Source organism: Falco punctatus (assembly GCF_963210335.1).
Source record: "Falco punctatus genome assembly, chromosome: 5".
In the NCBI taxonomy this organism is placed as follows: Eukaryota; Metazoa; Chordata; class Aves; order Falconiformes; family Falconidae; genus Falco; species Falco punctatus.
This window is the reverse complement of record NC_137584.1, coordinates 86,131,504-86,158,657: the sequence shown is the minus strand read 5'-3', so window position 1 is coordinate 86,158,657 and position 27,154 is coordinate 86,131,504. Positions and strand designations below refer to the sequence as shown.

The window sequence follows — 27,154 nt, the reverse complement described above, 5'->3', positions numbered from 1 at the left end:
ATACACAGTGGGTAGTGTTAAGCATTAATCTACAACCTAGAAACTCAGACAGTGACAATCAGAGAGAAAAAAAAAAAGACCAAAACAACGGAGGAGAAAGCAACAAAGGACTATATTTTTAAACATGCCTATGCATACAAAAACCTTCACAGACACTATCTTCTTTCTGCACAGCTTGAGGGGTTTATAATTTGTCTGACATTGTCTTTCTAAAGCTTTTCTAATCCTGTGTAGGGGCTAGCTCACAAAAATGGTTCAAGTTTACATATAAACAAGAAACTTCAGTTTAGATTTCTCAGAAAACTTGTATTAAATATAAAAATATCTGTGCAATTCAGAGGTGTGCCACTGGAATTGCGCAAATATGTAGTTGCCACAGATCTGTTTGAAATGCCTCTTATTACAAATGGGCCCTTTACTTTCTATCAAACCCCAAAAATTTTATATAAACTTATTCTTGCATCTGTTATTAAAAAGCTTAAGTGTTTTACCAATGGTATTGCCAGTATATAGTTATTTCTTAACCCCAGGGAAATGAAGGCACAAAGATTCTAGAAGTACAGCAAGAAAATACACATCCAGGTCCAAAATTCAGTTTATGATAATGCCAAAAACATAGAAAAAAAAACTGGGATAAAAAAAATCCACGTAAATAGGGCACACTGCTGCTTCATGATCTGCTTTTATTAATGTACATGAGAACTAAGTTATAAAACCTTCCAGAAATGATTACGATTTTTCAGAAGGCAAAGCTCCACCACTCTATCCCAGAATTGTAGTTTTAGCCTACATCCAGTGACAATGAGGATGAAGATTGCCTTTCGGAGAGATGCTACTGAAAGAGATACACTGATCATGCACTTCTAACTTTGCCCAAGTCATTTTCTGCATCTGATCTCCAGATCACATACTTTTTAGAAGCCATCTTTTCATTTCCCATTTTCCACCATCTCCAGTTCCACCTTTCTGTTCTCATTTCCACGTGCTTTTCTTTGTCCCTACCGATTTCTCCATTCACTGCAGCAGCTCCCACTCCAAAGGCGGCAAGCTCAAGCTATTTTAGGGCCACTTCTGAGAATGAGAACTGCTTTCATACATTCTTCCATACTGTTTCTTGCACAAAATATACCACTTTCTGGAGATCCAAGAGGGCTTCTTTTCCTTTTTTCAGGTTCTTGACATAGTCAGTTAATGCTGCTAGGTGGAAAAACACTTGGCAATCTCTGGTATTTATTTTCAGAGAATAATGTGTTTTCACAGTATGTTTTCTGTCTTTCCTTCATCCTTTTACAGTTACTAGTCTGTGACTGTGAGCTCTAGCAACAAAGTCTGTGTGCATTTTTATTGCTGGAATAATAATACGATTTGAATCTATTTAGATTTTGTATTACTTTAGCAGAGAGGTCCTGATTTTTCGGGAGAAAAATGCTGTTTGTTTCTCTCTCAAGTACCCATCTCAACACTTGCAAGGGAAGATGGATTACATTTCCTCAAGTTTCTCATTTTTTCCCCAAACACTCTGGATGGGATTCATCCCCCAACTTCAGCCACTTAACAGCTAGTCAACACTTTATATTCAGTGGAAAGTAGGATGGGCAGTGGAGGCAGTACCTGTGGGAAGCATCATCTATTTCTTTATATATGTATGTCTGTCATCTACTTATATCATTCCCCTTTGACCATTCCCAGAAACAGGATACTGGGATAAATGAGCTCTCTCCCCGAGTGAGTGTTGCCCCTGTTATGTTACCTCAGCAGGATGATTAAATCCGCCCAGCAGAAGAATCATATATTGAAAACCAATTTTATCTTTCCTGAGTGTTTTCTTTACTTCACGTAAGCCATGTGAGATGAATTCTAGCCTTAACTACCAAATTCACTTTGCACAAAATCAGATGTTGCAGAATGCCAACTTACCGGTTAAGTCCTGTTTATTATATTGAATATGAACCCTGCAGAAAGTTTCAACACTTAAAAATGGAAAATCAAATGATTTACTGCTACAGACCTACAAAATTCATAATCTTATTTTTTCCAGGATATTCCTGTCCTATAGAACTTTTAAATGGATACCTTTATACTTTTGTATTTATTTAAACCAGTTATAGCTTCCAGGTTTTATTCTAATCCTGAGTTTTTAATGGCTTTGTATTTAGACCTGCTATTGATTTTAACAGGAGCACCACACAAGCGGCAGCAGAATCAGCTTAAACAACAAGCAAATTTGACAACAATTATGTCAGAGATAATTATTCAGTGTGTACTATTGTGAATGGAGCTTTAAGTAAATAATTAAACCAACAGACTACAGTTTTGAGAACTTCAAATATTTAGTATTTTTCTTATAAGTTCAGATAGACTTGAATTGTATCTCTGTTAACAATTTCCCACTCTTCATATTAAGAATACGAACATCAGGAAGAAAACAGTATGCAATTTTTACTTTGGAATTGTCTAAGAAATTTGAAGTAATAGACAGAAACATAATGTGAAAAGCTGAAAATTAGAATTACCCTGGATAAAAATCCATTCCTTTTCCTTAAGTGGCATATATTATATTGGGATGTTGTGTCATGCCCAGGACAAGATTAATAATAATAAATATTAAAATACAAATAAAAAGAAAGAAGCATGTCCTAGTAATAAAAGGGACAGGATGAGAAACATATACTAACCTGTATTTTTCTGACATTTGTTCCAACTTCCTTGCCAACATACAACATTCTTCTTTTAATTTTGCTATGAATTTGTTCTGGGAGGTCAGCAATGAATCCTGTTCATTTACTAGAAATTATAAAATTATAAAACTCGAAATTTATTTTACAATTATAAAAATTTATATATAATTTAGAAACAATTTTATTTATTATTAATTTCTTTCCTCTAGATCCTTCTGGGTTTGGTATGTTTATCAAACTTCAGCTACTTGGACATGGAATTATGATATCATCGTTCACCAAATAAAGGCTCAATGTCAGAACAAGCTAACCTAAAGCATTATAGCGATGTTGCCACTGAATCGGGTCTTTATGAGAAGAATCATCATAAAGACTACATATTTAATCTGGTGGTTTTGCTTTTTAGCTGGAAGTTCATTGACATTTCTGGGAGGAATGAAATTGGCAAGCCATGCCTTAGCAGCCTTTTGCTTGCTCAACTGGTGCAGAGGATACACTGGCAACACAAACACTTACACTGTAGACTCATTTAATTCTATCCTAAAAAAGCAGTTCTTTTATTTACTGAGTCCTTTATTTACTATGATTCATGTATTTTTTTCTCTTTAATGGTAAGATATAGACTTATTGTCCAGTGAGAGCTGCAGTGAAACCATTTTATAAATTAATTTTCAGTTACCCTTCAATCTGGGCTGCACAAAAACTTGTGACCTAGAAATCAAGCAAATTTATTGTTTCAAAAGGAAGATATTGCAAAATTATGTTTCTGGATTTCTGCTTTTAAAATCAGAGAGATCACTGTTACCCACATTTCTTGTATGTGTGTAGGGCCAGAATACACAAGGATTTCTTTATGTACACAATAAATTACTATCATTTTCAACTCTTTCTAATCCTACTAGAGATATAGAAAACCAAACTCAGTCTTGGTGTTGTTTAATTTTTGTATACTGGGACAATTTATGCGCTGGGAAGGTAAATTACACATCTCTTGTGCAAAATTATACTGGTCATATGCAGATGTGCTGGCTGGATTAGGGAAAAATTATTCTGAAAGCTTCTTTTCTTTTCCTGCTGTGTAGACAGCAGCCATAACGTAGCTGTCTGCATTCCCTGCACACACGGAAAGGTCCTCTAGTACTGTGATAACGCTGCGAAAAAAGGCAGAAGATCAGACAGGAGATTTAAATGTGCCTGCAACCTCAGGTATTATGTGACACTGCTTAGAATTAATACACGCTACATAATTTTTCTAAAGGTATTGTAGGACTGATGGTTACGATGGCATTTTATTAAATGCATGAATATACCATGTTCCATAAGAGCTGAAGCTCCTCCTCCTTTCCATGCTCAAGGGTTAGAGATTTCCTCTCTAAACACTCCTTTTTTGGTTTATAATATGAACCTTTATTAATGTTGTTGGCATAGTAGTTCACAATAACAAAAGGCTTTTTTTGTTTGTTTGGAAAACCCATTTTACTTCCAGATTAAAGGTTTGAAGTTATTGATCAGCTAAGTCAATGCAATGAAGTCTCCTATTATGAGAACCTGAAGTATGCAAGGGATTAAACATCCTTCTTCTAGATTGAGAGTGTGGGGCGAGGGGGGGGACACACATGGTAATGCTAAAAATGTTTGAGGCTGCAAAGATTAAATAAAGGAACATATCAATTTGGAGCCAGTGAATTACATCCAGCTGCGACAGTGAATTAAGAACCGATTAATGGCTAAAGCTTTTCTCCAGTTTGGATGCCGAAGCAAACTCATTAAGCTTTTAGAGTAGCTATAATGTGTGTACTGTGGGAACTGTTCAATGCTATTCAGGAGACTTTAACTGTAAGCTCAGAGCATTTCCCGCAGAGCTTCTGATGCTATTTTCTTTATATAACATGTGTGCCTGAAAATCCAGCCAAAAACAAGCCCTTTGTTTTTCTACTTTGTTGTGGTCTCTCTCAGCTTTACGTTTCTTGAACACAGGTAAATAAACTCATAATCCAGATGGTGCAACAGATGTGAGAGCAGCACTCTGAAATCAACAGACAGTGGGCAATACTTTCCATTTTCTCTTTTAAACGCTAACTAATATGTAATTCGGAATCTCCGGTGTAGTTAGCATCTGCTCCCTTCGGCCAGCCAAAGGTTACAGGTGTTCCTGATGTCATTTCACAGTAAGGCGTGGGCCTGGCTTGTGAGTGAGTGCCCAGGCTCTAATCTTTCCCTACCACCTACCAGTTTTCTCATGCTGGGCCTCCATTTGCTGCATCTTCTGTGTCAGCTCCTGCTCTCTTTGCTGGGCCTGAAGGGCTCGGGCCTTTGCTTCATTGCTAATGCTGTGCTGAATGCTCTCTTTCTCCAATCTGTAAAAAAACCAACCAAACATGAGATAAAGCAAAAATAAAAAGCATATACCGAAGATGATAAATTAAAAAGGCAAAGCAGAACATTCAATTAAGAGGAACAAAAAATCTGGCCACGCTTTTCACATTAAACCTTTCTTTCCCACTTCAGGTTATACAAACTGACCTTTCTTTTACAATGTCAAACATTCTCCAGTGACGATTAGAAAATGGATTAAAAATATGATCTATTCCCTGAGTAAAACTTAGCCTTTCAGAAAAAAATATGATTATATTTGTAAAAATTTCAAACACAACTTCTTTTGCATAAGGAAGTTCCCCAGCATCCACTTTGTATTGAAGAGATTATTTGCATTTTCTTTTAAATGCTATTTATTGAATTCTGCAGTGAAGCTTAGGGACCTGACCCTGAGATGGACTGGTTCCCAGTGAACCAGCAGGAGATAAGTCAATGGGAGTGACTGCCACAGTGCTCATAATACAGCTACTCTGAGAGCTTAATGAGTTTTCTTAAGCAACCAAGCAAGTTTTAACTATTAATTTATGTAAACAGGAGATGAATGCATCCGTTACAATAAAGAGGACTGTTAGCACCACACAGGCCCGGCCCCTTGTGGTTCTGCTCACTGGGGGGTTGTACAGAAAGGTCTACAGCCCAGCACTATTATCGAAGTGTGCAGGCAAGAGAGCAATTTACTTGACCAGATATGCAAGATGGGGCAATCTACTCCTCAGGCAAAACAAATGCCAGACTACCACACTCCATTGAAGCATTTTATTTAATGCAAGCCAAGCAAAAACAGCGTGGAAAATAAAACCCCAAAAAGGGATATGCATATAAATTAGAAAAGGTCCTAAACTGCAAGTTGATACCTAGACTTTCCCAAAGGTCGTGAATATTTAGCTGGTGCACACTAGGATCCAGATTCAAAATTTCAGTGAGGTCACACATACAGGGATTGATTTCTAGATTTGAAATGACACATATGCACACACTTTTCTACTGAAACTACATTTAATAGCTTGGGATGGGTTTCAATAAAGTCTTATAAATATGTTGCTTTATTCTAGAGATAATACCTATTTCAGGGGACTACAAAACAGAACACGGGCATAGATCATGTAAGGATAAAGCCACATCTCATGTGGTTGCTACACTTAACCTTTGGATTGGTGCCTAATAACCCATCCGAGATATTGCAATATCTCAGCATGACACACACAATGTTAAATCTTCTCTCTTAAATTTACCCCAAAGCAATACAAATGGTGGGTCACATTACACTAATTCCTGGTCCTGATGTTGCAAGCCTTACCTTAGGCAAAACTCCCTTTGAAATCACAGGCAGTTTTTTCTGAGGTAAGACTGAGAACGATTTGACACACAGAATACATTTAGATAGCAAGAATATTGTAGGGTTAAGGAAACAAAGCACATTTTCCAAGGAAATTTCATACATTGAACTGCACTTCATCACATCATTCTCGGCATTGCTTCATAACCACACTGGGGCTATCCTAAGGATTGATGTTTGCATCACTTCTTAAGTGTAAGCTCCAAATATGGAAAACATTACAGTGAAACATCTTTCCATATTTGCTGGGAACCAGCCTAGTTAAACCCCTTCCAAACATCTTTTTACCTTCAGACAGTTGTCATGAGCACCGGACTGCTGAAAAAAAACCCACAACAGAATCTAACGCATCCTCCAGACGCTTTCTGCTAAAGCAAGAGGCTGTAGCACAGTCTTTTATTTAATATTGTCTCAGGTGAGACGGCTGTACGCAATTGGGTGCTGTGCTGTCATCTGGCACACAGCTGGCGGGGTAGCCTTCTGCTGGGGGTAGCCTATCCAGCTGCACAGCTCCAGCCTATCCAGCTACCAAGACAAGCCTGTAAAGGTCCATTCCCCATTACTAGGGTCCCGCCTGTCAAACACATGCTTACGGGGCAAGTTCAAAATAAATGGAGAATCTACTGCTGCCAGAAACACTCCTAAGGGGACCCAACTAAAAAAGCCACTCACCTGTGCTACTTACTCTACAGAGCAAACTAGAAGGAAGTCAGAAACCATGGGTGCACGGCAAGGTCCCTAGGGGTGAAGTGCATACGGGGTGAGTAAAAGCAGTTCCGTTTATACAGTGGATAATTGCTCAACTGTAAGACTAGGAAAACACAGGTACGTCTTATGCAGAAGGGTATCTTACTAGTCTCAGTCTTAGCACCTGGAAAATTTTGGGATTGAGACCCATCCAGTAACACATAAACAGCAGTATCTGAGGTGCCTAAAGCTGCTGAGGAACCAAAAAAATTCCTGGAGCCAAAGCTAAGTGAAGTGGCAAGTCTTTCACCCACACCTTGAGTTGACACCTTTCCTGCTCTCTAAGTTCAATCTCTCTGCCCTCCTACAGAAAATCTTCCCAACACATTTTACATATACAGAAAAAAAAATATAGAAAAACCCCATGGATAAAACATGCAGAAGCCCAAGAGATTTCAAGAACTACTGGTAACATTCCTGCTATAACTGGGAAATACTGCAGGAGTTTTAGAAGGTTTGACACTGGCTGCTTATTTGCAATTACTCTGAATTGTGACAGAAGGGGAGCTTGATTTAAGAATAAAAAAAACTATGGACTATGAAGAAAAGGAAATAGTTACATTCCTCCAGCATTAGTGTGAAAACATCAGAAGTTTCCTCCTACAAAAGATTCAGAAAATCTCATTGACTAAAGAAAAGCCCAGAGACAATGTAAAGCAAAGCAAAACCTGCCTAATTTTGATAAAACAGGTAAGATCTGAATCAGGAATGAAAGGAAAAGATTAGTTGTACCATAACTTTTTAAAGCATAGGTATCCAAAAAAAAAAAAAAAAAAAAAAAAAAGGGACAGAGTGGTCACACTGGAGAGCCTGTTCTCTACTAGAAAGCAAACACTGGATGAAAATTGCAGCCAGTAGTTCCTTCACATGCATCCATTTTAAACAACTAAATAAATGCTTATCTGAAAACAAGCCTGGATTTGACCATCACATTGATCAGTTTTACTAAAGCAGAAGCACTGAACTCATGATGACTTTCATTTTTGTGCCATAAAGTCAGAAGCAACCAGAGACTCATTCACATGGAGGCAAGTTCAAGCTCTCCTTAAGCCCTGTTCTGAAGCGCAAGTTTTCCGCAGTGATTTTAGTTCTAAACACTGATTGTTCTGAGCCTCAGCTACAGCTGCTAAGAGCAGCCTACTTAACATCTCTAACATGTCCACATCTCTCAATGAACTGGGTATCTGTTTGCAGTGACTAAAAGCTATGCTTTCTAAGTATTCTTGACAAAAGCAAAGGCAAGAATAAACTAGCTTATAGCAAAGGAAGAAGAGCTAAATTGCTATCACTTGCCAACCTTACAAAAAATCCTTGCTGAAAATGAAGTGAAAATTAACTTTGACCTCAAAGCTAACATAAAAGTATGCTGGCTGAATTTGAGCCACCAAATTTAAGGAAAAAAACCCAAACCACCAAAACTCTTTCCCACCATTAACAAACAAAACCAAAATCACAGATCCATTTTCAATAGAAGACGGTTCTCTGACAAATGGCTTTGCAGTAAAGAAAAAGGAACGATGTAAAGACTAGTGATGTGAAAGTCATGTTTGACATAAATAATAGCTCGTCAGGTTTTTGACTGTAAAAGAATAACTTAGATTCATAAAATTTTGAATTTCACTACATGGTTCAATAGTAGGTATTTCTGCAAGAATCTTTTTTGCTTTCATAACAGTAAAAATACAAAATGAAAAAGAGAGCATGAGTTTTAATGTAGAATTAGGCATCTGACTGGAGGCTGCCAGTAAGTCTTCTGACAAAGCAACTATGGTGTGAAGCAATCATGTTTCCTATGCTCACTACCGGATTTTTCCATGAAATCAACACGTGGCATTTTGTAAAAAGCTAATGGATCCATTAGTAAGGACTATGAATTTAACTGGACAAATTAAAATACTTCCGCAGTTATCTCAGTTCAGTGGCATACAGGAGGTTATCACAACCTTATTTCTGACACTTCATTCATTATTAATGATAATTAAAAAATTAATCATAAAATATTTTAGGCTTTCATATATACTTACTTTAAACTGGACTTCCTAAATTATTAAGGAGTAGCTGGCATTTAGTGTTCCAATCATTGCAGGCATCTGAACTAACAAGACTCTTGGTGTAATGACCAGTTCTGGAACTCAGCACCAACACTGGTACTTGGGTAGCAAGAGGACCAGGAAAGCCTAACACCGATGCTTCTCCTACATGCCTCAGCGGTCAAGCACAGACCTCTTTCCTGGGCCAACTGTAGCCGAGTGGGCCAGCATGGGAACTAACGTACAACAGATCACCTCAGAAGAGGCAAAGCACCAAAAAAAAACACCTCAGAGGAGGTAAAGCACTCCACTGAGCGCTCCCTCAGCTCTTCCAGAGGAAACAGGCTTTCTTTCCCAGTATTTTTGAAAATAAATGTGTAGCACAAGCTTCTCTATACCAAACAAAAAACAGTTTTGAGAAAGTACCCAAGCATTTACTTCCCAGTACTTTAACAAAATCTGGCCTAAAGGCACTCAATCATTTAGAACACTTTTGAAAATAGAACTTGAAAGCCTACATGTATTAGGAACCCTAAAGATTTTAACCAATAGCTTTGGATACAAAGGCTCAGCAATGTTTTATGCAGTCTACTTTGCAAGTTTTCCACAATATAGGTCTAGTGTCCATTACAAGCAGCTTTCTGAACCACCTTCTTGCAGGTTATTTCATATTATTACTTCAGCTACAAGCGCCAAGGGAAGAATGGAAAATCAAGAGTATATCCTTGCTCTTCTCCCAGGCTACAGGAAAAAGGAAAAAAACCCTCACCCACTACCAACCCCCCACCAAACACACAGGAACATTCACAGTAAAAAAAAAAAAAACCAAAAAAAAACCCAAACAAACTGAAATAAGAGGTCAGAATACTTACCCTACTCTCTAAGGGGAAACATGAGAAAAATGTTTGCAGTCTCTTACTTTACTATCAAAAAGTATTCAAATTCTACAATGATAAAGGTCATAAAAGAATGTATATAGAATAAGATCACATGCTGGGGTCAGAACACTTCACAAATTTCTCTCCTTTGTCCTCCATATGTATCTTAATAACTATGTCATACACATAAGGATAAGGGCTTGGGTGTTTTGTTTTTTTTTCAGGTCAGCAGACAAGCCTAAAGGTTGGTTTGCAAATATGAGAAAAGTACAATTTACCAAGATGTCATTCTCCCCAGGAATGGTCTTGAATAATTTTATCTATTAATATACAATTCTTAAAATTGCTTTCAGACCTGCTTTTCAATTTAAAAGCACTATCCTATTCAGCTAGTATCTATTCAGCTATTTATAATGGAGAATGTGTTTACAGGGTTTTATCTTCCGCTATCTGCAGTCTTAGTATTTCCAAACATTTAGGTAAGGAAATACAACACAGTAAGACCCCAAATTCTGCCAGTAAATAAGTAAATGCTCATTTTAAGTGTAGCTATGATCCAAAATTATTAATTTCCACACCTTCTAAATTAACAGGACTCTAAAGCATGTATCTTGCTCATATGTTTGGATCAACTCAATAAGATGACTCAGGTCACAAGATTTCTCCCCTTCCTTTAAGCCAGGCTTCTGGAACCTTTTGTTTAGCATTGATTTTTTTGGTCACCGTCCTTTTTAAGGCCTATGTATTTTCATCTAATAGGTCCTTATTAATACCTAGGATTGCTATGTCTGAGGGTATAGCTGGACAGTGTTTCCTGGTTTCCTCTTATAAAACACTGTAGATCTTTGCCATCTGATTTTTTGTAATAAAGGTTTTTATTTTTTCAGTGCATGTGTAAATCCACCACAGCATGTTTGGACTAGCTACATTTTAGGGCTCTTGGTGCTTTCACAGGGCAGAAAGAGAAGCATGAAACAAATGTTCTTATATGTCAAAAACTAACTAAAAAAAAAAAAGACACCAATGTGCATGCTTGTGCAAGAATTATGTAGAGATACCTTTTAAAAGCGTCACGATCAGGTAATTTCTTTAAACCTCTCCAAGGAGTTGAAAAATTGCCCTTCCTGTATCCCATTGTGGGAATTACCCACTGAGTTGCTCTTTATGGCTGTTTGTGGGAGCTGACTGGACGCTGATCCTGCAGCAGGCTGCCAGGTCTTCTCAGCAGAAACCTCAAGTTCCTGGAAACTGCCCCAGCCAGCACACTGTGTTTGGTGAGCTTCAGTAAAAATCTACATTTGCACGGTCAAATTTTGCAGAGATCTAATTATTAATTTAATTGGTAGAACTGGAGGACTGCGTCATTGTTGAGGATACTTGTGCTCTTATTTGTGAGGCTTAAAAAAAAAAGTAATCTTAATTTTTCTTTTTACAGTGTAAGCTGCCTAGTTACATTAGTTGAGAGATACAGAGTTCCTAAAGTAAAGAAATGTCAGTTTTCTTCTCATAACTATGTGAAGCAGAAACTAATACAAGCAATTAGAAAAATTATGTAAAGGTTAAGGGTTTAAAAGTGGTAAAAAAAAAATCAAGCATTCAAATTGATTCAGCTCTTTAAATATGAATCTGGAAAGTTAGAAGAAGGTACAGAAATAATTTTAAAGTGGAAATATCCCCCTTATATTATGTTAATTAACTAACCAAGCAAAACCTTTTACTTCCCTACCTGAGATAAAAGACTGGAAAAAACAGCCCTGCCAGGCTACTACCACTTCACAAAAACACCTCAAAAAACAAGAAACAGTTTTCAGGGGAGAAAACAAGAGAAGATTAAGCTCTGTGCACATTTCCAATTTTGTCAAGACACTAACTACAATTATTGACAATCAACTTAAAACTGTTTTCCCACAATGCAAATAATTACCCAACTCTATCCCCATTCCCAGAAACCAAATAACAACAACTTGTTATACTACATTCTTTCTGAGAATTCCAATTTTCCTGAAACACAAATTAGTGCATACGACTTTCCACTGAATTTTTTCCCAACTTTCTCTATTTACAATGCAGCGACAGTGTTGGAACTATCATATCATTTGTTTTTTGCACTTTGGATAATATTAGGAGGTCTACAGAAACAACAAAATACTAAATTTAAAACTTCCACTTGGCCCTTTAAACCCTACCAGAGGCATCAGAAGATATATATTAATGGCTGTGCATGAAAGAGATTCCTACTCTATTTTTGAGTACTTGAAAACTACTTCAAAATTATCACTAACTGGAGACATTGATGGGCATAAGAAAGATGAAAGGTTGCAAGGTCATAGGAACTGAGAGACACAGAGCATTGCTCCTGTGAAAGTTTGTATGATATAAAGAAGCCTGAATACAGTTAACTTAAATATATACATACCTGCTGGTATATTCCATCTCTACTTCTACCTATTAAGTCTATTAACAAAATGAAAGGATTTGATTTCTTACTTTAAATTCAGCAAAATAGAAAGAATTTTCAAACACCTAGTCTGTAACATGATTTTCTTTTGGTGTTATGTCTTCATGATATATATATATAGTTCCTCAATGTAGACTAGAACTACTTTTCAATCTGGATAGTTCTCTGTACACCAAATCACAGCTAAATATTAGGATTAACTGCCCCGTATTTCATTGTTAGAGAAGAAAAAAGTGTCTCTAACAGTAATTAACGTCTCATATTAGGTCAAATATACTGACTTAGAACCAAAATCTGATTTTTCTGGCACATCTGTTAGCCTTGCCAGCAAGATATGTACCTTGCAAACAAACACCCATCCTGCAGCGGTTATTACCATCAGCTTGTGAACTATTTGGCTGAGTCCCTCTAGAAACAGAAAATCAAGTACAGAACAGAAGTTGCATGGGAAGATGCAACATGAGAAGTGTTTTTTGTGAAGTCTTAGTGCATAGCCCTAAGCACTTCACAGGAATGTACCCCTTTCTCTGGACTATTCTTTCTATCTTTGTTCCACAAACCACTTTTAGAGATGGTTGAATGTTGAAATGTTTGCCTTCCATATAAGATTTTTACAGATAGTTACTCTGTATGCACAAAACAAAGTTATTGAAACTAGTATTTAAAGTAAAGGAGTAATTTTCTTGCCAGGGTGACTCTTGAGTTTGGCACGAGCAGCCTCTTAAGACACAGCTTCAGGACAGGATTAAGCCAGTCTAAGGCAAGATAGAAGGTGCCAGTATAAGGTGCGGTCCCTCTTTTCATTCTCCTATAACTGGCACTCATGCAACATATTCTGCAAGAACAAATGATTCTTTCTCAATCTGATTAACTCTCTCATACAGGTGCTTGTCTTCCAGTGTCAACACAAGCAAGGGCCCAGCAATTTGTGGCCAGACGTAGCCACATATCACCACTCTAGGGATTTGCCTTTTCAGCAGAAGCGTCGACTCAGAGCAACTTCAAACACTTGTGACTCTGTATTCCAAGGCTCAGCTTGTTAATACAGTAAATCCAAACGTCAGGCTCCTACCATTGAATCAAAAAATGATGCAGCTAAATGATGCAGAGACCTGATCTGCTATGAACTCGCTCTGCCAATTTAAATTTGTTCAAAAACCCAATGTTTTTGGTACGTTAACTTTGTACCAGCAAGCTTTATGCTGAATCAGGTATCATCTGTCCTACTGCAGCTGGCATAAAGTCAGCATAAACACTGCATTGCATGCTCTAACTAATTCAAAAGGAAAGTGACTGTGCTCACACCTGATCCGGATCAAATCAAGCACAGCTGAATGATCCAGTAGATCACAGATGCACTATGAATGACTGCTGAACAGTCACCTACATTTTTCACAGACATTAGATTTGGAAACACAACCTGCAGTGAAGTTACCACAGGCTTGATACTTTGAAGTTGTTAACTCTCCCCAACTATTGCTGAAGTTGAGAAGTGAGGAAAAGTTCTCTTGGTCTCCAAAGGACCAAGCCTCGCAGGAACAGCTTGGGAAGAAGCAGAAAAATTTGACAGAACAAAGCATCCTTCAGGATGACAATTTGAAAGGCAGTATTTCATTCTGAGGGAACCTGATCTAGGGTAAGCTAGACTTCTACCCCATCCTACAGCAAGATACCACGTATTCCAGCAAACTGACAAACTTGTGACCAAAAGCAAAAGAGACGAGAAATACCGTGCTAACATTACACTATACTTGACTGTTGCTGACTTGCTCTAGATATCACAGAAACATCCCAATAAAAGACATGTTTATCTACACACATATCACAGGAGCTAGTTATTAACAGGTGAGTTAAAAAATAAACATCCAGCCTTATATGCCCTTTATTGGTTTGGCCAATTGTGGCATAATTTTTGTATTATCCTGATTGTAACTGTCTGCACATTAGTATTAGAAATAATGGACTGGCGGTATAACAGTTCAGGGTTTTGGTGGGTTTTTTTCTTTTCTTTTTTTTTTTGGTGTGGTGTTTTGTTTTTTTTTGGTTTTTTTTGGTCAGGTTATAAATCTCTATGCTGTCAAGAGTAAGGGAGAAACATATTTCAATAGCAACTTTAAAACGAAACTCACAAATTACTACCATTATGTTAAGTGCTAGATATCCCACTGTGCAGTTTTGCTTTGTGAATTTTTACCTTCTTCCATGCACACTTTTAGCCACTGATCGCACAGCCTTTCAGTGTTTTCTGCCTTTTCCTTTAAATAAACTGGCTCTGGCTCCTTCCATCTGGTTCCCCTTCCGTCAGCAACCCTGCACCTGTTCACACCTCCTCTCCTGTTGGATTCCACTGAACATTTCCTCCTCTGCCAGGGCTATTCTGGCACTCGCAACCTTTCTGTCATTCAATCCATCTGTCAGAAGTGAACTTTGTTTACCGCAAGCTTCTGCTTTCTTCTTCAAGAAGCAAAGCCCCTCAAGGTCATTGTCAAATGAACTGTCGGTGTGGATTTAAATCCACTTCTGCTAACCAGCAGAAGATGAAGTTCTTTACAGTCCTGTATTTGTGAAGATCGGTTTGGGGTATAGGAGAAATAATACAGAAGCAAGAGAATAGATTTTTATCACCGTTTGTTAACTCCAACAGCTAGGGTGATTTTCTTCATATACATATATCTGTACCTTCTTGCAAAGACTAGCAGAATCTCTGAAAAACTTGCAGAGCTATGCAGAGAAGTGGAAAAGGCTAATAAAAATATTACAAATGAAATAATAAATGAAAGCTTTTGACTCACATTTTAACACCATGTAACAAAGATACTGACTAAAAATGCAAAGAGAAAATGAGAACAGCTGAATGAGTAAGTTTACAGTAAAGCCTTAAAGCGGCCAACAACATTCACTGTAAATTATTTCATCTGCAGCATTTTTTTTTAAACTTACCTACTGATGTTTCAAATGCAACACTATTTAAGGGGAAAAAAATCCTGAATATTTTTTCCTGTTTTCAAGCCTTGTAAAACACACATATGCAACTCTGTTAAAATACTGCCTTCCACGTTGAGACAAATTGTAAAGATTCTTTGTCAGGGCTGAGACTAAATTCATGTTGTCGACAGGATGCATTATTTTTAGCAATTCCTGTGCCCATATTTCTTTTCAGGAATACATTCTGATAACCACAAGCTCCTGAATTATTAACTAACCTCCTTGACACCTCACTCTTCTAAAATAAGAAACACCTTTCAGTTTCACTGCATACCTTGGGTATCCTTTAACAAAAATTAAAATCTTTCACCCAGACTAAATACAATACCAAAATATAAAATACATATTTTAAGTTTTGTAAGCAATTATAATGAACCACCCATTTTATTACCCTTTTACCAAAAATGAATTTAAAGTAAAGCTTTCTGGGAGCAAATCCAGGAGGTAATCCAATCTCATTAGCAGAAATGCAGTTATACTTATGTTAGGTCTGAATTTGACTCTAATGAAAATTGCATTGACAAATACTGCACAAGTTTAGCTGAATAAAAACTTAATACTGATAGATCCCTTATATGGGGATTAGTCCCTGCATTTGCAAGGGATTTTTTTTTAATTATTTTTTTATTTTTTTGATGCTACGATCTTCTTCCGTAGGAAACTACATGCAGGTGAACAAAAGCACTTCTGTCTCCATAGAGGAGGAGCTCTGCAACAAAAGGAATATGCAGCAGTGTCCCACCTAACTACAGAGAAACTTTTATTCCACCGTTCGATTTAAGCCCTATACAAGGCAACTGAACAAGAAGGAGAAGCTAATCAAGAACAGTTGCTCCTATTTCTAGAAAAAAAGCAGTCCACCAGGAACACAGGGGCAACCAGCAGCGGCACGCTATTCAGCTTGCCAGGCTGCCAGCACGGCCAGGGGAAGAAGGTCAGCCCTGTCAAGTAGCCGACAGCCGAGGCTGCGCTCATCTGCTTGCTCAGGACGGGCATCTCCCGGCTCATGCTGTCCCCCTGACCAAGCCTCGGCCACAAGGGCACTGAGCAAGGGGTGAGCAGAGCAGCCAGGCAGCCAAAGCTGGCTCAGGTGATTTTTTTTTTTCTTCCTTCCTTCCTTCCTCTCTCCCTCCACCAGCTACCTTCTCTGGAGATGACAACCTACAGGCTGATGCTCTTCTGTGTCAAGTGTGATTAAGTCCCTTAGACGAGGACCCTTTGGGTTCTCTGCTGATTTTTTTTTTTTTTTTCTAGACAAGAAATCCAAGAGCTCAATCTTGCACAGAAGAAAAAAAACCCCAAACAACAAAACAAACCAACAACCACTATGACTGCACAAAGTAAACAACTTTGAATATACTTTTGAAGGCACAAGGCAGCTTTTAAAACTGTTTAAGCTCACAAATACCAAGCACAAATAAAAAAAGTACATTTTAGTTTATTCCAAAAACAAGCCTTCAGATGTACTTGAGAAAAAACCCCTAAAAAAAAGTAAAAAATAAAGATAAAAATCAGAACCATTTTTCCAGTAGCAAATTCAGCAAAAAATCCAGCAGCCTTCAATATGTGTGTCTGAAAGATTTTTGTGCTTCAAAAAAAAATAGTAAAAAAAACATTATCCTGTTGTTATTAGTCACACAAATAGAAAACCTAATTTGAATGAGATCAAAGCAAATATTTGATACACACGCATAAACTTATTACTGTTAGTGCTGAATAATAACTGCTCAAAACAAAGACCTTATAAAGATGTTTGTTTTCTACAGCAGTTAGGCTCTTCTGTATTTCATCTCAATTCACTGCTCGCTCCAAAGTGCTTTAAGTATTGTCACTGCTCCTGAACCACACTCTACATGCAGTAGCAATTTGGCTGCCTCAACAACCTGATGTGATGTATAAAAGATGAAATCATTAGAGAAATTTGATGTGAGCAGTTGCAGTTTAAATGCCATGGAGAAAAATTTAGATGAATCTAAAACTAAAATCTGAAAATTTATTAATGCCTTTTCCTTGAGAAATTGTGTGGTGTCGGACAAAAAATTAAATTGTCAACCATGTTTAAACTCTTTAAAAATAAAAAAAAAAGGGTGATTTATAAATTCTTTCATATACAAATTCAACACACGATTTTGGATTTATTCTTTACTCCTTCCCTTCTGTTTTCTTTCTTTCCCTTTCAAACTTCATCAATGGACTTTACACATTTGTACAATCATCTTAAATATGTTTAAATAGAAATATATTTAAATAATTGTGTATTATCTTGACACAAAGTGTATCAGCTTCAAAATTTCTACAAGGCACTGCCAGAAGACGACAGAGCCGATTTATTTCAAATCATTCAGTATCAGTCTTCATAAAGCAGCATATGGTCTTATCATGGCAGGTAAAATATTTTACCTTCTATAATAACGCAGAGCGGCTAATTTATCTACATGCTGTATAATCAGATAAACAATTTCAGCTGCACTATGAAAACCTGTAGGCAAAAGAGAAATTTATCCCCCACCACTTTATTGATTTTTCCACTTATACATTCATATAATCGCTAACAACAGAGGTTATTCTTTCTTCCATCCCCTTCTTCAATTACCTTAAAGCCAGACTTTTTTTTTTTTTTCCAGTTGTGGAAATATTTGCAGTTTCTACAGCTGCAGGACAAAGAACTGAGACATTTTCACAGAGTTGCTCAGGGGAAAAGGAAGGGGGAAAGAGGCTTTTCAAGATTCTATTGCAAGTAAAGCAGAGTGAATGACAACTTTCAAAGCTACCACAATCATTTACTAATGTGCTGCTATACCAAATAAGTCTAATTTTCTTTGACAGCACCAAATTAGATTTATTGCAGAAACTGCTGCATAAATAGCATATGGCTATGTTATACCACCTATTTCAAATCCCTGTAATGTTTCCTCCCCTCCCTGCTCAAAATGAATAATTGAGCCAAGCTATAAACCTTCTGCAGACGAGAGATATACAAGTTCAAAAAGCAGATGCGGGAGATGTAGATTTCTTTGTTGAGACTGTCTAAAAAAAGTGTCACATATCCCAACCACACAACTCTGGGCAGCAATAGGTCAGGTCTCCCTTGCTGCATTTCAGGATTTTATTTCCCCCTTTCCTTGATAAAATTTTGTTTGCATTTCTCTTTCAAGCTGACAGTCATCAATACGGGGCACGACCTTGTAATCCTCTCGCACATGACTACCTCTTACTTGCACAAGAAATCCTATTGATCTTTACTTCTTACGTGAGTCAAATTATTCATGTGACTCAAGATCAGAAGGCTCGGACCTCCATTCATTCCTCTTGTTTATGAAGAGGGAAGTGCCTCCTCGGAGCAAAAATAAAGCATCAGAAAACTGGTCTCATTCATCGGAGAGGCCCAACCCGGTGGGAAGGTGCCGACCTACAGCTCTTCCCGCTTTCAACAGGAGCAAAGTTTTCTTATCGCTTTCCTGGATCGGTCCCCGGACCCACGTGCTTTTGTATTTCTGTCAATCGCCAAATTCTGCGTTCAGTGAGCTCCTACAATAAAATACAAACACACGCATAACCTTACTACGCGACAGGACCAGAGCAAAGCCACGTTATCTGTGAAGTGGGAGGGGGCAGGACACACCTAGGCGGGACGCTCGGAGGCCAGCGGGCCACCGGGGAGCCTGCGGCCGGCCCGTGCCTCCCCTCTGCCCTGAGCTGGGGCGAGCGCTGCCGCTCGCCTCCAAACTTTGTGCGGTCGGAAAAGACGTTGCAAGGTCTTCTCTCCGGCCGCCGGGCACACCACTGCACACATCGTGGAAGGCTGCGGCTACCCCGCCGCTTGCCTCTCGGTGGTCAGTCCTCCCAGCTGCCCTATCCGTTACTGTCTGATTAGCTCTGCGAAGGAGCCCCTCCCCGGCCAGCTTTCCCCGCCATCTGTTCCACACGCGATGGCTGCCGCCCAGCAGCCTCGCGCTGCCCTCCTACCTGGCACCCGGCTCCCGGCCTTACCCCAAAGTGCTAACACAGGTTCTCGCTGCTGGCAGAGTCAGGATTTCATTACTACTACTTTGACAAGTGCAGGGTTGTTTGTAATTTCTCTTTTATCCTGATTTTGATTGTACAACCACCTCCCACTGATTCAGTTTGCTTCAGTTTTGTTGCTCACAGATTTTACTCTCCACATTAATCTCCCTCTGGCATGTTACTGCATCTGTTCCCTTTTTTATTATTAATTTTCAAATTCCCACCATTTTTGACAAAAAGGAGGTAATCTACACTCTGCTTCTGCCCATTTCATTTTCTTTAATTTGGAAGATAAGTATGAAAGCGTGCCAAAGAAGTTAATTCTCCATTAACAGTTTATTTTCTGGCATCCCGATGCCTTTGTATATGAAAACCAGATAGAAATAAATGTTGACTGAATCACAACAACATAGTCGCAACCGTCCCTAAATTTAATGAAAAGTAAACATATGAAGCAGAATCTAAAAAGTTTATTAGTTGTCAGAGTTGTTTCATGTTATCACTCCTCCCAGCACTTTAAAATAATGGTTTTGTACAAGATGAGCAGAATATAAAAAAAAAATTAGAAATCAATCACTCCTTGCACCTCATTTCTGCTTCTCCCTTCTCCCCCCTCCCTGCTCCTCAATTCAAGTGTTATTGGTGATTTCAGTCAGTCAGTCTGGAAAGATAAAACATATCTCAGTCATTGAATATTAGTAACACCATTTCTTCAAATGTTACTGCCTCTCCAGAAGAGATGATGGACTTTCTGACATGCTAAAATTACTGGAAAGAGGACAACAGTGAGTGTGCCGCTAACTAATAGATACTACTAAATACTGTACAACTCCCTAGCAGACTATGTATAACTACCGAGAAGTTATTTCATTTCATCATTTAGTAGCATAGCTTAAATAGGGAAACAAGATATGAGGCATGGTGCAATTCTAACAAGGAACGCTGGTGACAATGTATAGCTCAACACCGAAGTTTCGGTGACTAAATAATGCTACAGGAACCTGGAGGTGAAATGATAGATTTATGTGTTTTATTTATTATACCTGTAATACAAATTACTGTTAATGGAGTTGCTGAAACTAGCAAGGACCGATGCACAGTAGGAAGGCTATAGCACTGCTAAAACCCACTGTCCTCCACAAATGCCACTTTCTTAGATACGCTACTTTCTAGACATCCAATCGTTTTTCAAAAATAAGACAGAAAATAAATATCACATAATGGAGGAAAAAAAAAATAATCAAGAACTACAACACCCAGTGACTCACTGTAATACAAATTTTAATCCTTCAAGGGAGTGACGCAAGGATTCAGGGTAGCTTGGTGGGTCACCTGAACCTGGAAGCATGAGTTCTACTCTCTAAGTAATTTTTCCCCACCTACAAGTTGACATTCAGTACTGCTTGCAATGTTTCATATAAGCAAACGAGAATGGTATGAAATTAAACTAAATCTGCTTCAGTTCCACTCAATTACAACTCCTAGCAAATTTTAGATGACATTTCAGACAAAAATACCTCGAGCCATCTACCTATCTCCGTGCCTGAGAAAATGCATGATGGCATAGAAAAAAGTTGAATTTTGAAATTCAGTGATTCCCTCACTACTTAAGATTTTTCTAACTGCTCTGGCACATGCAAACAGGAACTATATCTGACTGCAACTGAAACAAATAATAACTTCACATTTGTTTTGAAACAAAAAGAAGAAAAATTTTTAATGATGATTCCATTACACAAGAATAGTGAAAAATGTTATTAAATTAGATGACATGCCAAGATCTGGGCAAGTTGTTCACATCTTGCATCCTTTATGTGATCTTTTCCACTAGCATAATGACATGATTTTTAACAATTATTCTCTCATAAACTAAGAACAAAAGATCCGTATGTTTTCTACCAGCTGAAAAATGGATTCAGATAAGCTTCGTTAGCAAGACCCAACCTTGCCAAAGTAACGGCAATTTTGACTTCAGAAGTAATTTCATAAGATTCTCCTACTACAGTGACTCTACTACAAATAACCACAAAGCTGAAACTAGGGTAAAAAAAATAAAGTTAAACAAGCATGGTCCGTCTCATAGCATGGTGACATCTGCAAAGTTACACGACTGACAAGCAAAACCACACAGCAAAAGTTCTGTATTTTCCCAGTCATTTGAAGACATACAAATTAGAATTACTAACTAGATTCAATAGCCGGAAATGCATGTTAATAGCAAGGATTTCTAAGCAACATATTGCTCCAGGAAGAAAGGTGACAGGAAAAGGCAATTTTAAACTCTGTGGCAATGGTTTGGAATAGCTAATTGTAACCTTTTTTCTTGATTTTTAACAAGTACATTTTGTTAACTTAGAAGCTGTTTAGCTGGTAATCAATCATTGGTGTCTGAAAACTAGGATGCAGCAAAGAAGTGGGTCTCCTGAAGAGTGCGGTTCTGCAGAGCACTTTTTTTTTTCTCATTAAGACACAGGCTGCAAGCTCTTTCTCATTTAATTTGCTCATATATTTACGAACTCATTTTCATATATTAAAATCTGAAGTTCTCATATTTGTTTTAGTATTCTATTTATTTACAATATCCAAACACAGAATCAGTGGATTAGTGAAAAACTTTTCTCCTCAGTAATATACTAATTCATATAAAACAAAGAATTCTTTCTGTATCTCCTCAGCTACCTCCGATTTTTGCCAGAACAACATAGACAGGTCATGCAAGGCAACAGAAAGACTATCTACAGCCGTGTAACAGCAGTTCAGGCCTCCCACAAGTCCAGTGTTGTGAGAAGACTTGGAGTGGACCAGCTGGTCCTCTCCTGGAAAGAGGGGAATCAGCAAGATGGGGCCAAGGCCAGAATACCCAAGAGATGCGCTAAATCAGTGCACTTTCTGCAGCAACCTCCCACAGGCAGGACTCTTGAGCTTAAAATCTGTTTTCCTTGGCAAGTGCCACAGTGAATGAGTTTCTAACCCCCATAGGATTGCTACTACCACTACCCTTCCAGTGAGTATTTTCACTGGCACAGCTGCCATTTGAGGCGAAGGGAATAAAGAATGAAAGAAGGCAGACCGCAAGCGAATGAAGTTCACGGGCAACAACTATGAAAGCACCAATCCATTAAAAACATTACTGAGTTCAAAATGCAAAACTAGTACCCCAAGAGACATGTAACTTTTATACCTTCGCTAAAATAGAAAACCTGCACTGGCAGGGAGTGATCTGAGAGGAAGAAAAGGAGTACAGGGTAAGGAAAAGCTTCGTTTCAGTAGGGGATCTTTTCCTCTGCGACTCAGGGAAAAGAGGCAAGAACATCTGCACGCATGCCCTACCCAAAGTACACAGGGACTGTGGCTAAAAGTTCAGGAGCAACGAATCTCTCATCTCTTCGCCCCTCACCTTCTTCATCAATGACAGCAACATCACCTAATGTTTTCATGGAAAGCAGACTCCAAAGATAAGAAGGACACAGAAACCTATAAAGTATTATAGAATTTGGAGAATATCAAGGAGAAAGATCTGAATCTATTTCCTGTGCTTCAACGTATACATTTCCCCAAGAATTAAATGTCAGCATAGAAAACATTTCAATACTTAGAAGCATACTTACAAGCAGAGGCCGTAACATATAAAACATAGAAAAAATAAAATAAAGATTAGGATATCTGCACTAGGTCAGACAAAGAAACTGTGGCAGTTCAGCATCTGTCTCAAAAAGCAGACGTCTGTGAAACTACATGAGAACAGGGCCAGCACAGAGCATTACTTGCCCAAAATACTGTTCCCCAGCCTCCAGTGATCTGCATCTCAGAAACTTCCTGAAGTCAGTGACCACAGACTGAAAATCTACCTGAATCATCTGTATGTTAGGTATGCAGCTTCAGGTACCTTGCTATGTAAAAGTAGGCAATAGTCTTCATTTTTTACAAGTTTAGTATTTTCACAAAAAATACCCCAACATTGGCTAGTCAGATTTCCACCAAGATATCCAGAGCTTTATTGCATATAATCAGCCTTTTGCTAAAAGGAGCGTGGTAAGCCATTTGGTTAACTATCACAACAAATCATTATTAATAAAGTTCTGCTAAATCCAAACTTTAGATATCTTAACAACTCACCCAAAACTTTTTTCAAGTTCATTAACCTCTAGCATATTTTTTCTCTAAATACAGGCTGTTAGAGTGGTACTTTCTTCCATCTGTTAAACAACCGTGCTCTGAATTACACAGAAATGTAGCTGAATAAAAAAATGATTCATTGAACTTAATAGTTTAGACGAGGCTCTATTTTATTTCCATTTACTCAATGGCAGAATTCTCACAAAGCTCAAAGAGTACAAGACTTGGATAAACATGCAGACTTCTGCTAAGTGTTAAAAGTCTGAGGGGTTTTTTCCCCCCCATGTAAAACTTAAACGAACTTAACTTTTTTCCTTAAGGACTGAATAAACGCCACCAGATTTGCTTCTGGATGTTCACTCTTGCGGGGAGCGGGGCAACAGAACAAAACAAAAACCACACACAGAGTCAAAACCTTGCAGTCAAACAACAGCATTTTCTGTGGCGAAAGGAAAAATTCTTGCAGTTACCAAAACTCAAGCTGCAATGAAAAACTGGCCTATTAACCTTCTGGTGTTTTCTAGAAATGTGTAATGAATAGTCCGGTAAAACGGTGGGAGCTATGCACCAGGCTAGAATAACTCAGGTAAAGTCTCTCATCACACAGTGTTTGCACTGTACCACATCACTGAACAAGTGACTTAAACACTCTTTTCGCATACTCAACCTTACCTCCTACACATAGACAGTAATTTACCTTTTAATTGTTTAATCTTCAATGAAGCTTAACACGATGATGTTCATTTACACATTGCTGGTCATTCTGCTACAGAAACTTCAGATTATTAATCTGAGAACTCCTATGCTTAAAGGTACTGCTGTACACTACAGTCTCAAAAAATATTTGAAGTATTTTTGACGCACCAAAAAAAGCAACAACAAAAAGAATGCGTCTGCACTCTCCCCTGTTCTTTTTCCCACCGAAAAACATGCCGTCTCATCACCAGAGTTGAACATCGCCTTTTCTTCACACTAGCCACTTTCACAAATTATAGTTCATAACTCTCTTTGTAGTTCATAATTTAGTCATTTAAACCTCCACTTCTAACATGACTGAGGGCTGCCCATGCAGTCAATGACTGCAAGTATCTATAACAACTGTGGGGAAGCCTGTGGCAAAAAATTAGCAGAATGAAATCGGTACTACAGCATGTAATAGGATAAGGGGTACCTGGTGAGGTGCAGTTGGTGCTCAGATTTACTCAGCAGTTCTGTCAGTTTTAGGCACTCCTCTCTGGCTCCTGCCACATCCTGCTGGGCTTGTTCCAAACGCTGTTTGTTTCCATTCAGCTCTAATCCCAGTTTTTCTATTTTCTTAAGAAAATTGTAGAACCAAAGAAAGTATATTTAAGAAATGCATAAAAATAAATGTTAAAACAATAAATTGTAATGTGATTAAAGCTCCTGAAAAACAATGCACACTTTTATTTAGAACAAAAGTAATGACTTGATGAAAACTGCAAAGTATTTGAAATTACATTCTTACGGAAAGCCAAAACGCATATAATATTTAAAAGACAATAACAAACAATCAATGTTATTGTCTTCAGATGGCTTAAGAGATACACACATTCAATCATTTTCTGTTTTTCTCATGTGAAGGCTTCCGTATTTGTGTCCTGAATTCACTGCGTTAAAAAGCCAGAAGGCAGCAGAGCAGTGGCCATCTTCAGAAACTGCTGGATACAGGATAGTTCTTGAGGTCATTTATTTTCCTTATCTATTACATAAGCAATGACACATGGGAATTTGGCTTTGTCATATTCACCTAATATTATGCAAGAAAATAAAGGTCATGTTGTGATTTTACCATCATTGAAAATAAGTTATTTATGACTTACAACTAAATCCTAAACATACCAGCTGCATTTTCTTTACAGTCCTTATATATCAACTAAACCTAGCAAGTAAATCTTAGTCGACGAGTCTATTAGTTCATTTTACAAATAACAATAGGTAAATATGCATGACCAGCACCTTTGATTCCAGTGAAGCACACTAGGCTTATGATCTGTAATTGAACCACACTGTCAACACTTTAAACACTTCTCACAAATATTCTCAGAAGGAATACAGTTTGCTCCATATACAACATACAAGTACCTGCAGGAACACATCTGTAACCAATACTATACTTTGTCCTAAGTATGCTTTTAAGGAGGCCAGTGAAGTATAGAGTAAGCTAACAATGTAATTTTAACATGTAGTAAAAATGCTAAAAATTCTGCACTAACTCCCTACATAAATATTTATTCATCGTTGGGGCTGGAGGGAAGTTGCATGTTTTTCAATCAACTAAACTGTGAAAGGTCATTTGTAGTACAGAAAAAAATTGTTCATAGAACGAGTTAGTGGTGAATAGCTATTATACTTTAAATTCATACCATAACTTATTTTGTGATAGCTTCTTCATGTAGATAAGACTCAATATCTTCTTTAGTTAATGAAATTATTCATTCAAACATCCTACACAAACGAATGAATGTAATTCAGTCCTAATATTTGCACTTGAAGCACCTTCACAATAATACTGTCTTTTTCTGCTATGAAAATGTTAACCTAAACCACTTACAGTACATGATGTCGCAAACACAATCTCTTCATCCAGAAGAAGGTTTTGTAATGCTCTTTCTTTTAATTTTTAATTTTCCTAATTACTTAACTTTACACTTTTTTCTCCCAAGAGCACTTAGCAAAGGTTCATGAAGGAAATTTTCATTAGACTTTCAATGTCACCTTGCTTTATCACATAGACCACCTACCAAATTAAATCAGTGAGCCCAAGTTCAAACACAAAGATAGCAAAACTATCTGCAAAATCGTTAGTACTCTTCCCCTCTAAAGAATGTAACAACCTATTATACTGTCAGAATATTTTAAAACCAGGTGTGCAAAGGTATTCAGTTACATATGCTTTACATTTTCACTTATTTCCAGAGACTTTTGCATGTTTTAAATAGAACAACAGAAGTCTCAGTGGGTTCTCTATGCTCTATTCTTCTTAACAACAGCAGTACATTAATGTTATTTCTCTATTCATACCAAACAGGGACACGAGTTCTTCACTGTCTTTACAAGTTTGAGAAATTCTGCAACAGTCTTAATTTGCTTTAAGAATACATCCATTCAGCATATCTTTTTTTAAAAAACCCAAAGCACAAGTCAGTTGAAAAGCATCAACTAAGTATTTGAAAAAGCACAACCACAGCTGAGAACATAAACACACTCTAGATCACTCCTTCAGGGAAAAGTTTCAAGGAACAGATGGGCTTTATACCGTTGCCTCAAGTTAAACAGGCTCAGTCAGGTTTTGACACAGACCCACAGAAGGAAGCAGATTCCAAGTGCAGGAACCTCTGGTGAAAATGTTCTGCTTCCATCAGGCAGATGTTGAACCTGCAGGGCTGAACCCAAGAACACATCCATGGATTTCAGTTGTCATGAAAGTGCAGAGGGAAATTCCCAGACAATGACTCCATGACAAGATCTTTAGAGATCCACAGGAGTCTTATGATTTCTACAAAAAGTATCAAGAAAGCAAACAT

At 37.8% G+C, this 27,154-nt stretch overlaps 1 protein-coding gene across 2 annotated transcripts in view; it reads right to left on the bottom strand.

Moving 5' to 3' along the window:
* SDCCAG8 (SHH signaling and ciliogenesis regulator SDCCAG8) overlaps positions 1 to 27,154 on the bottom strand; it is a 116,755-nt gene that overhangs the window by 46,633 nt on the left and 42,968 nt on the right. Inside the window, exons 13-15 of one of the 2 annotated variants that reach the window (XM_080390474.1) lie at positions 24,781 to 24,923; positions 4,908 to 5,035; positions 2,676 to 2,784 (exon numbers count right to left, since the gene is read on the bottom strand). In XM_080390474.1, the coding sequence (XP_080246600.1) occupies positions 2,676 to 2,784; positions 4,908 to 5,035; positions 24,781 to 24,923 (380 nt within the window). The remainder of the gene's footprint in view (positions 1 to 2,675; positions 2,785 to 4,907; positions 5,036 to 24,780; positions 24,924 to 27,154) is intronic. The other variant, XM_080390475.1, reaches the window with a different exon arrangement.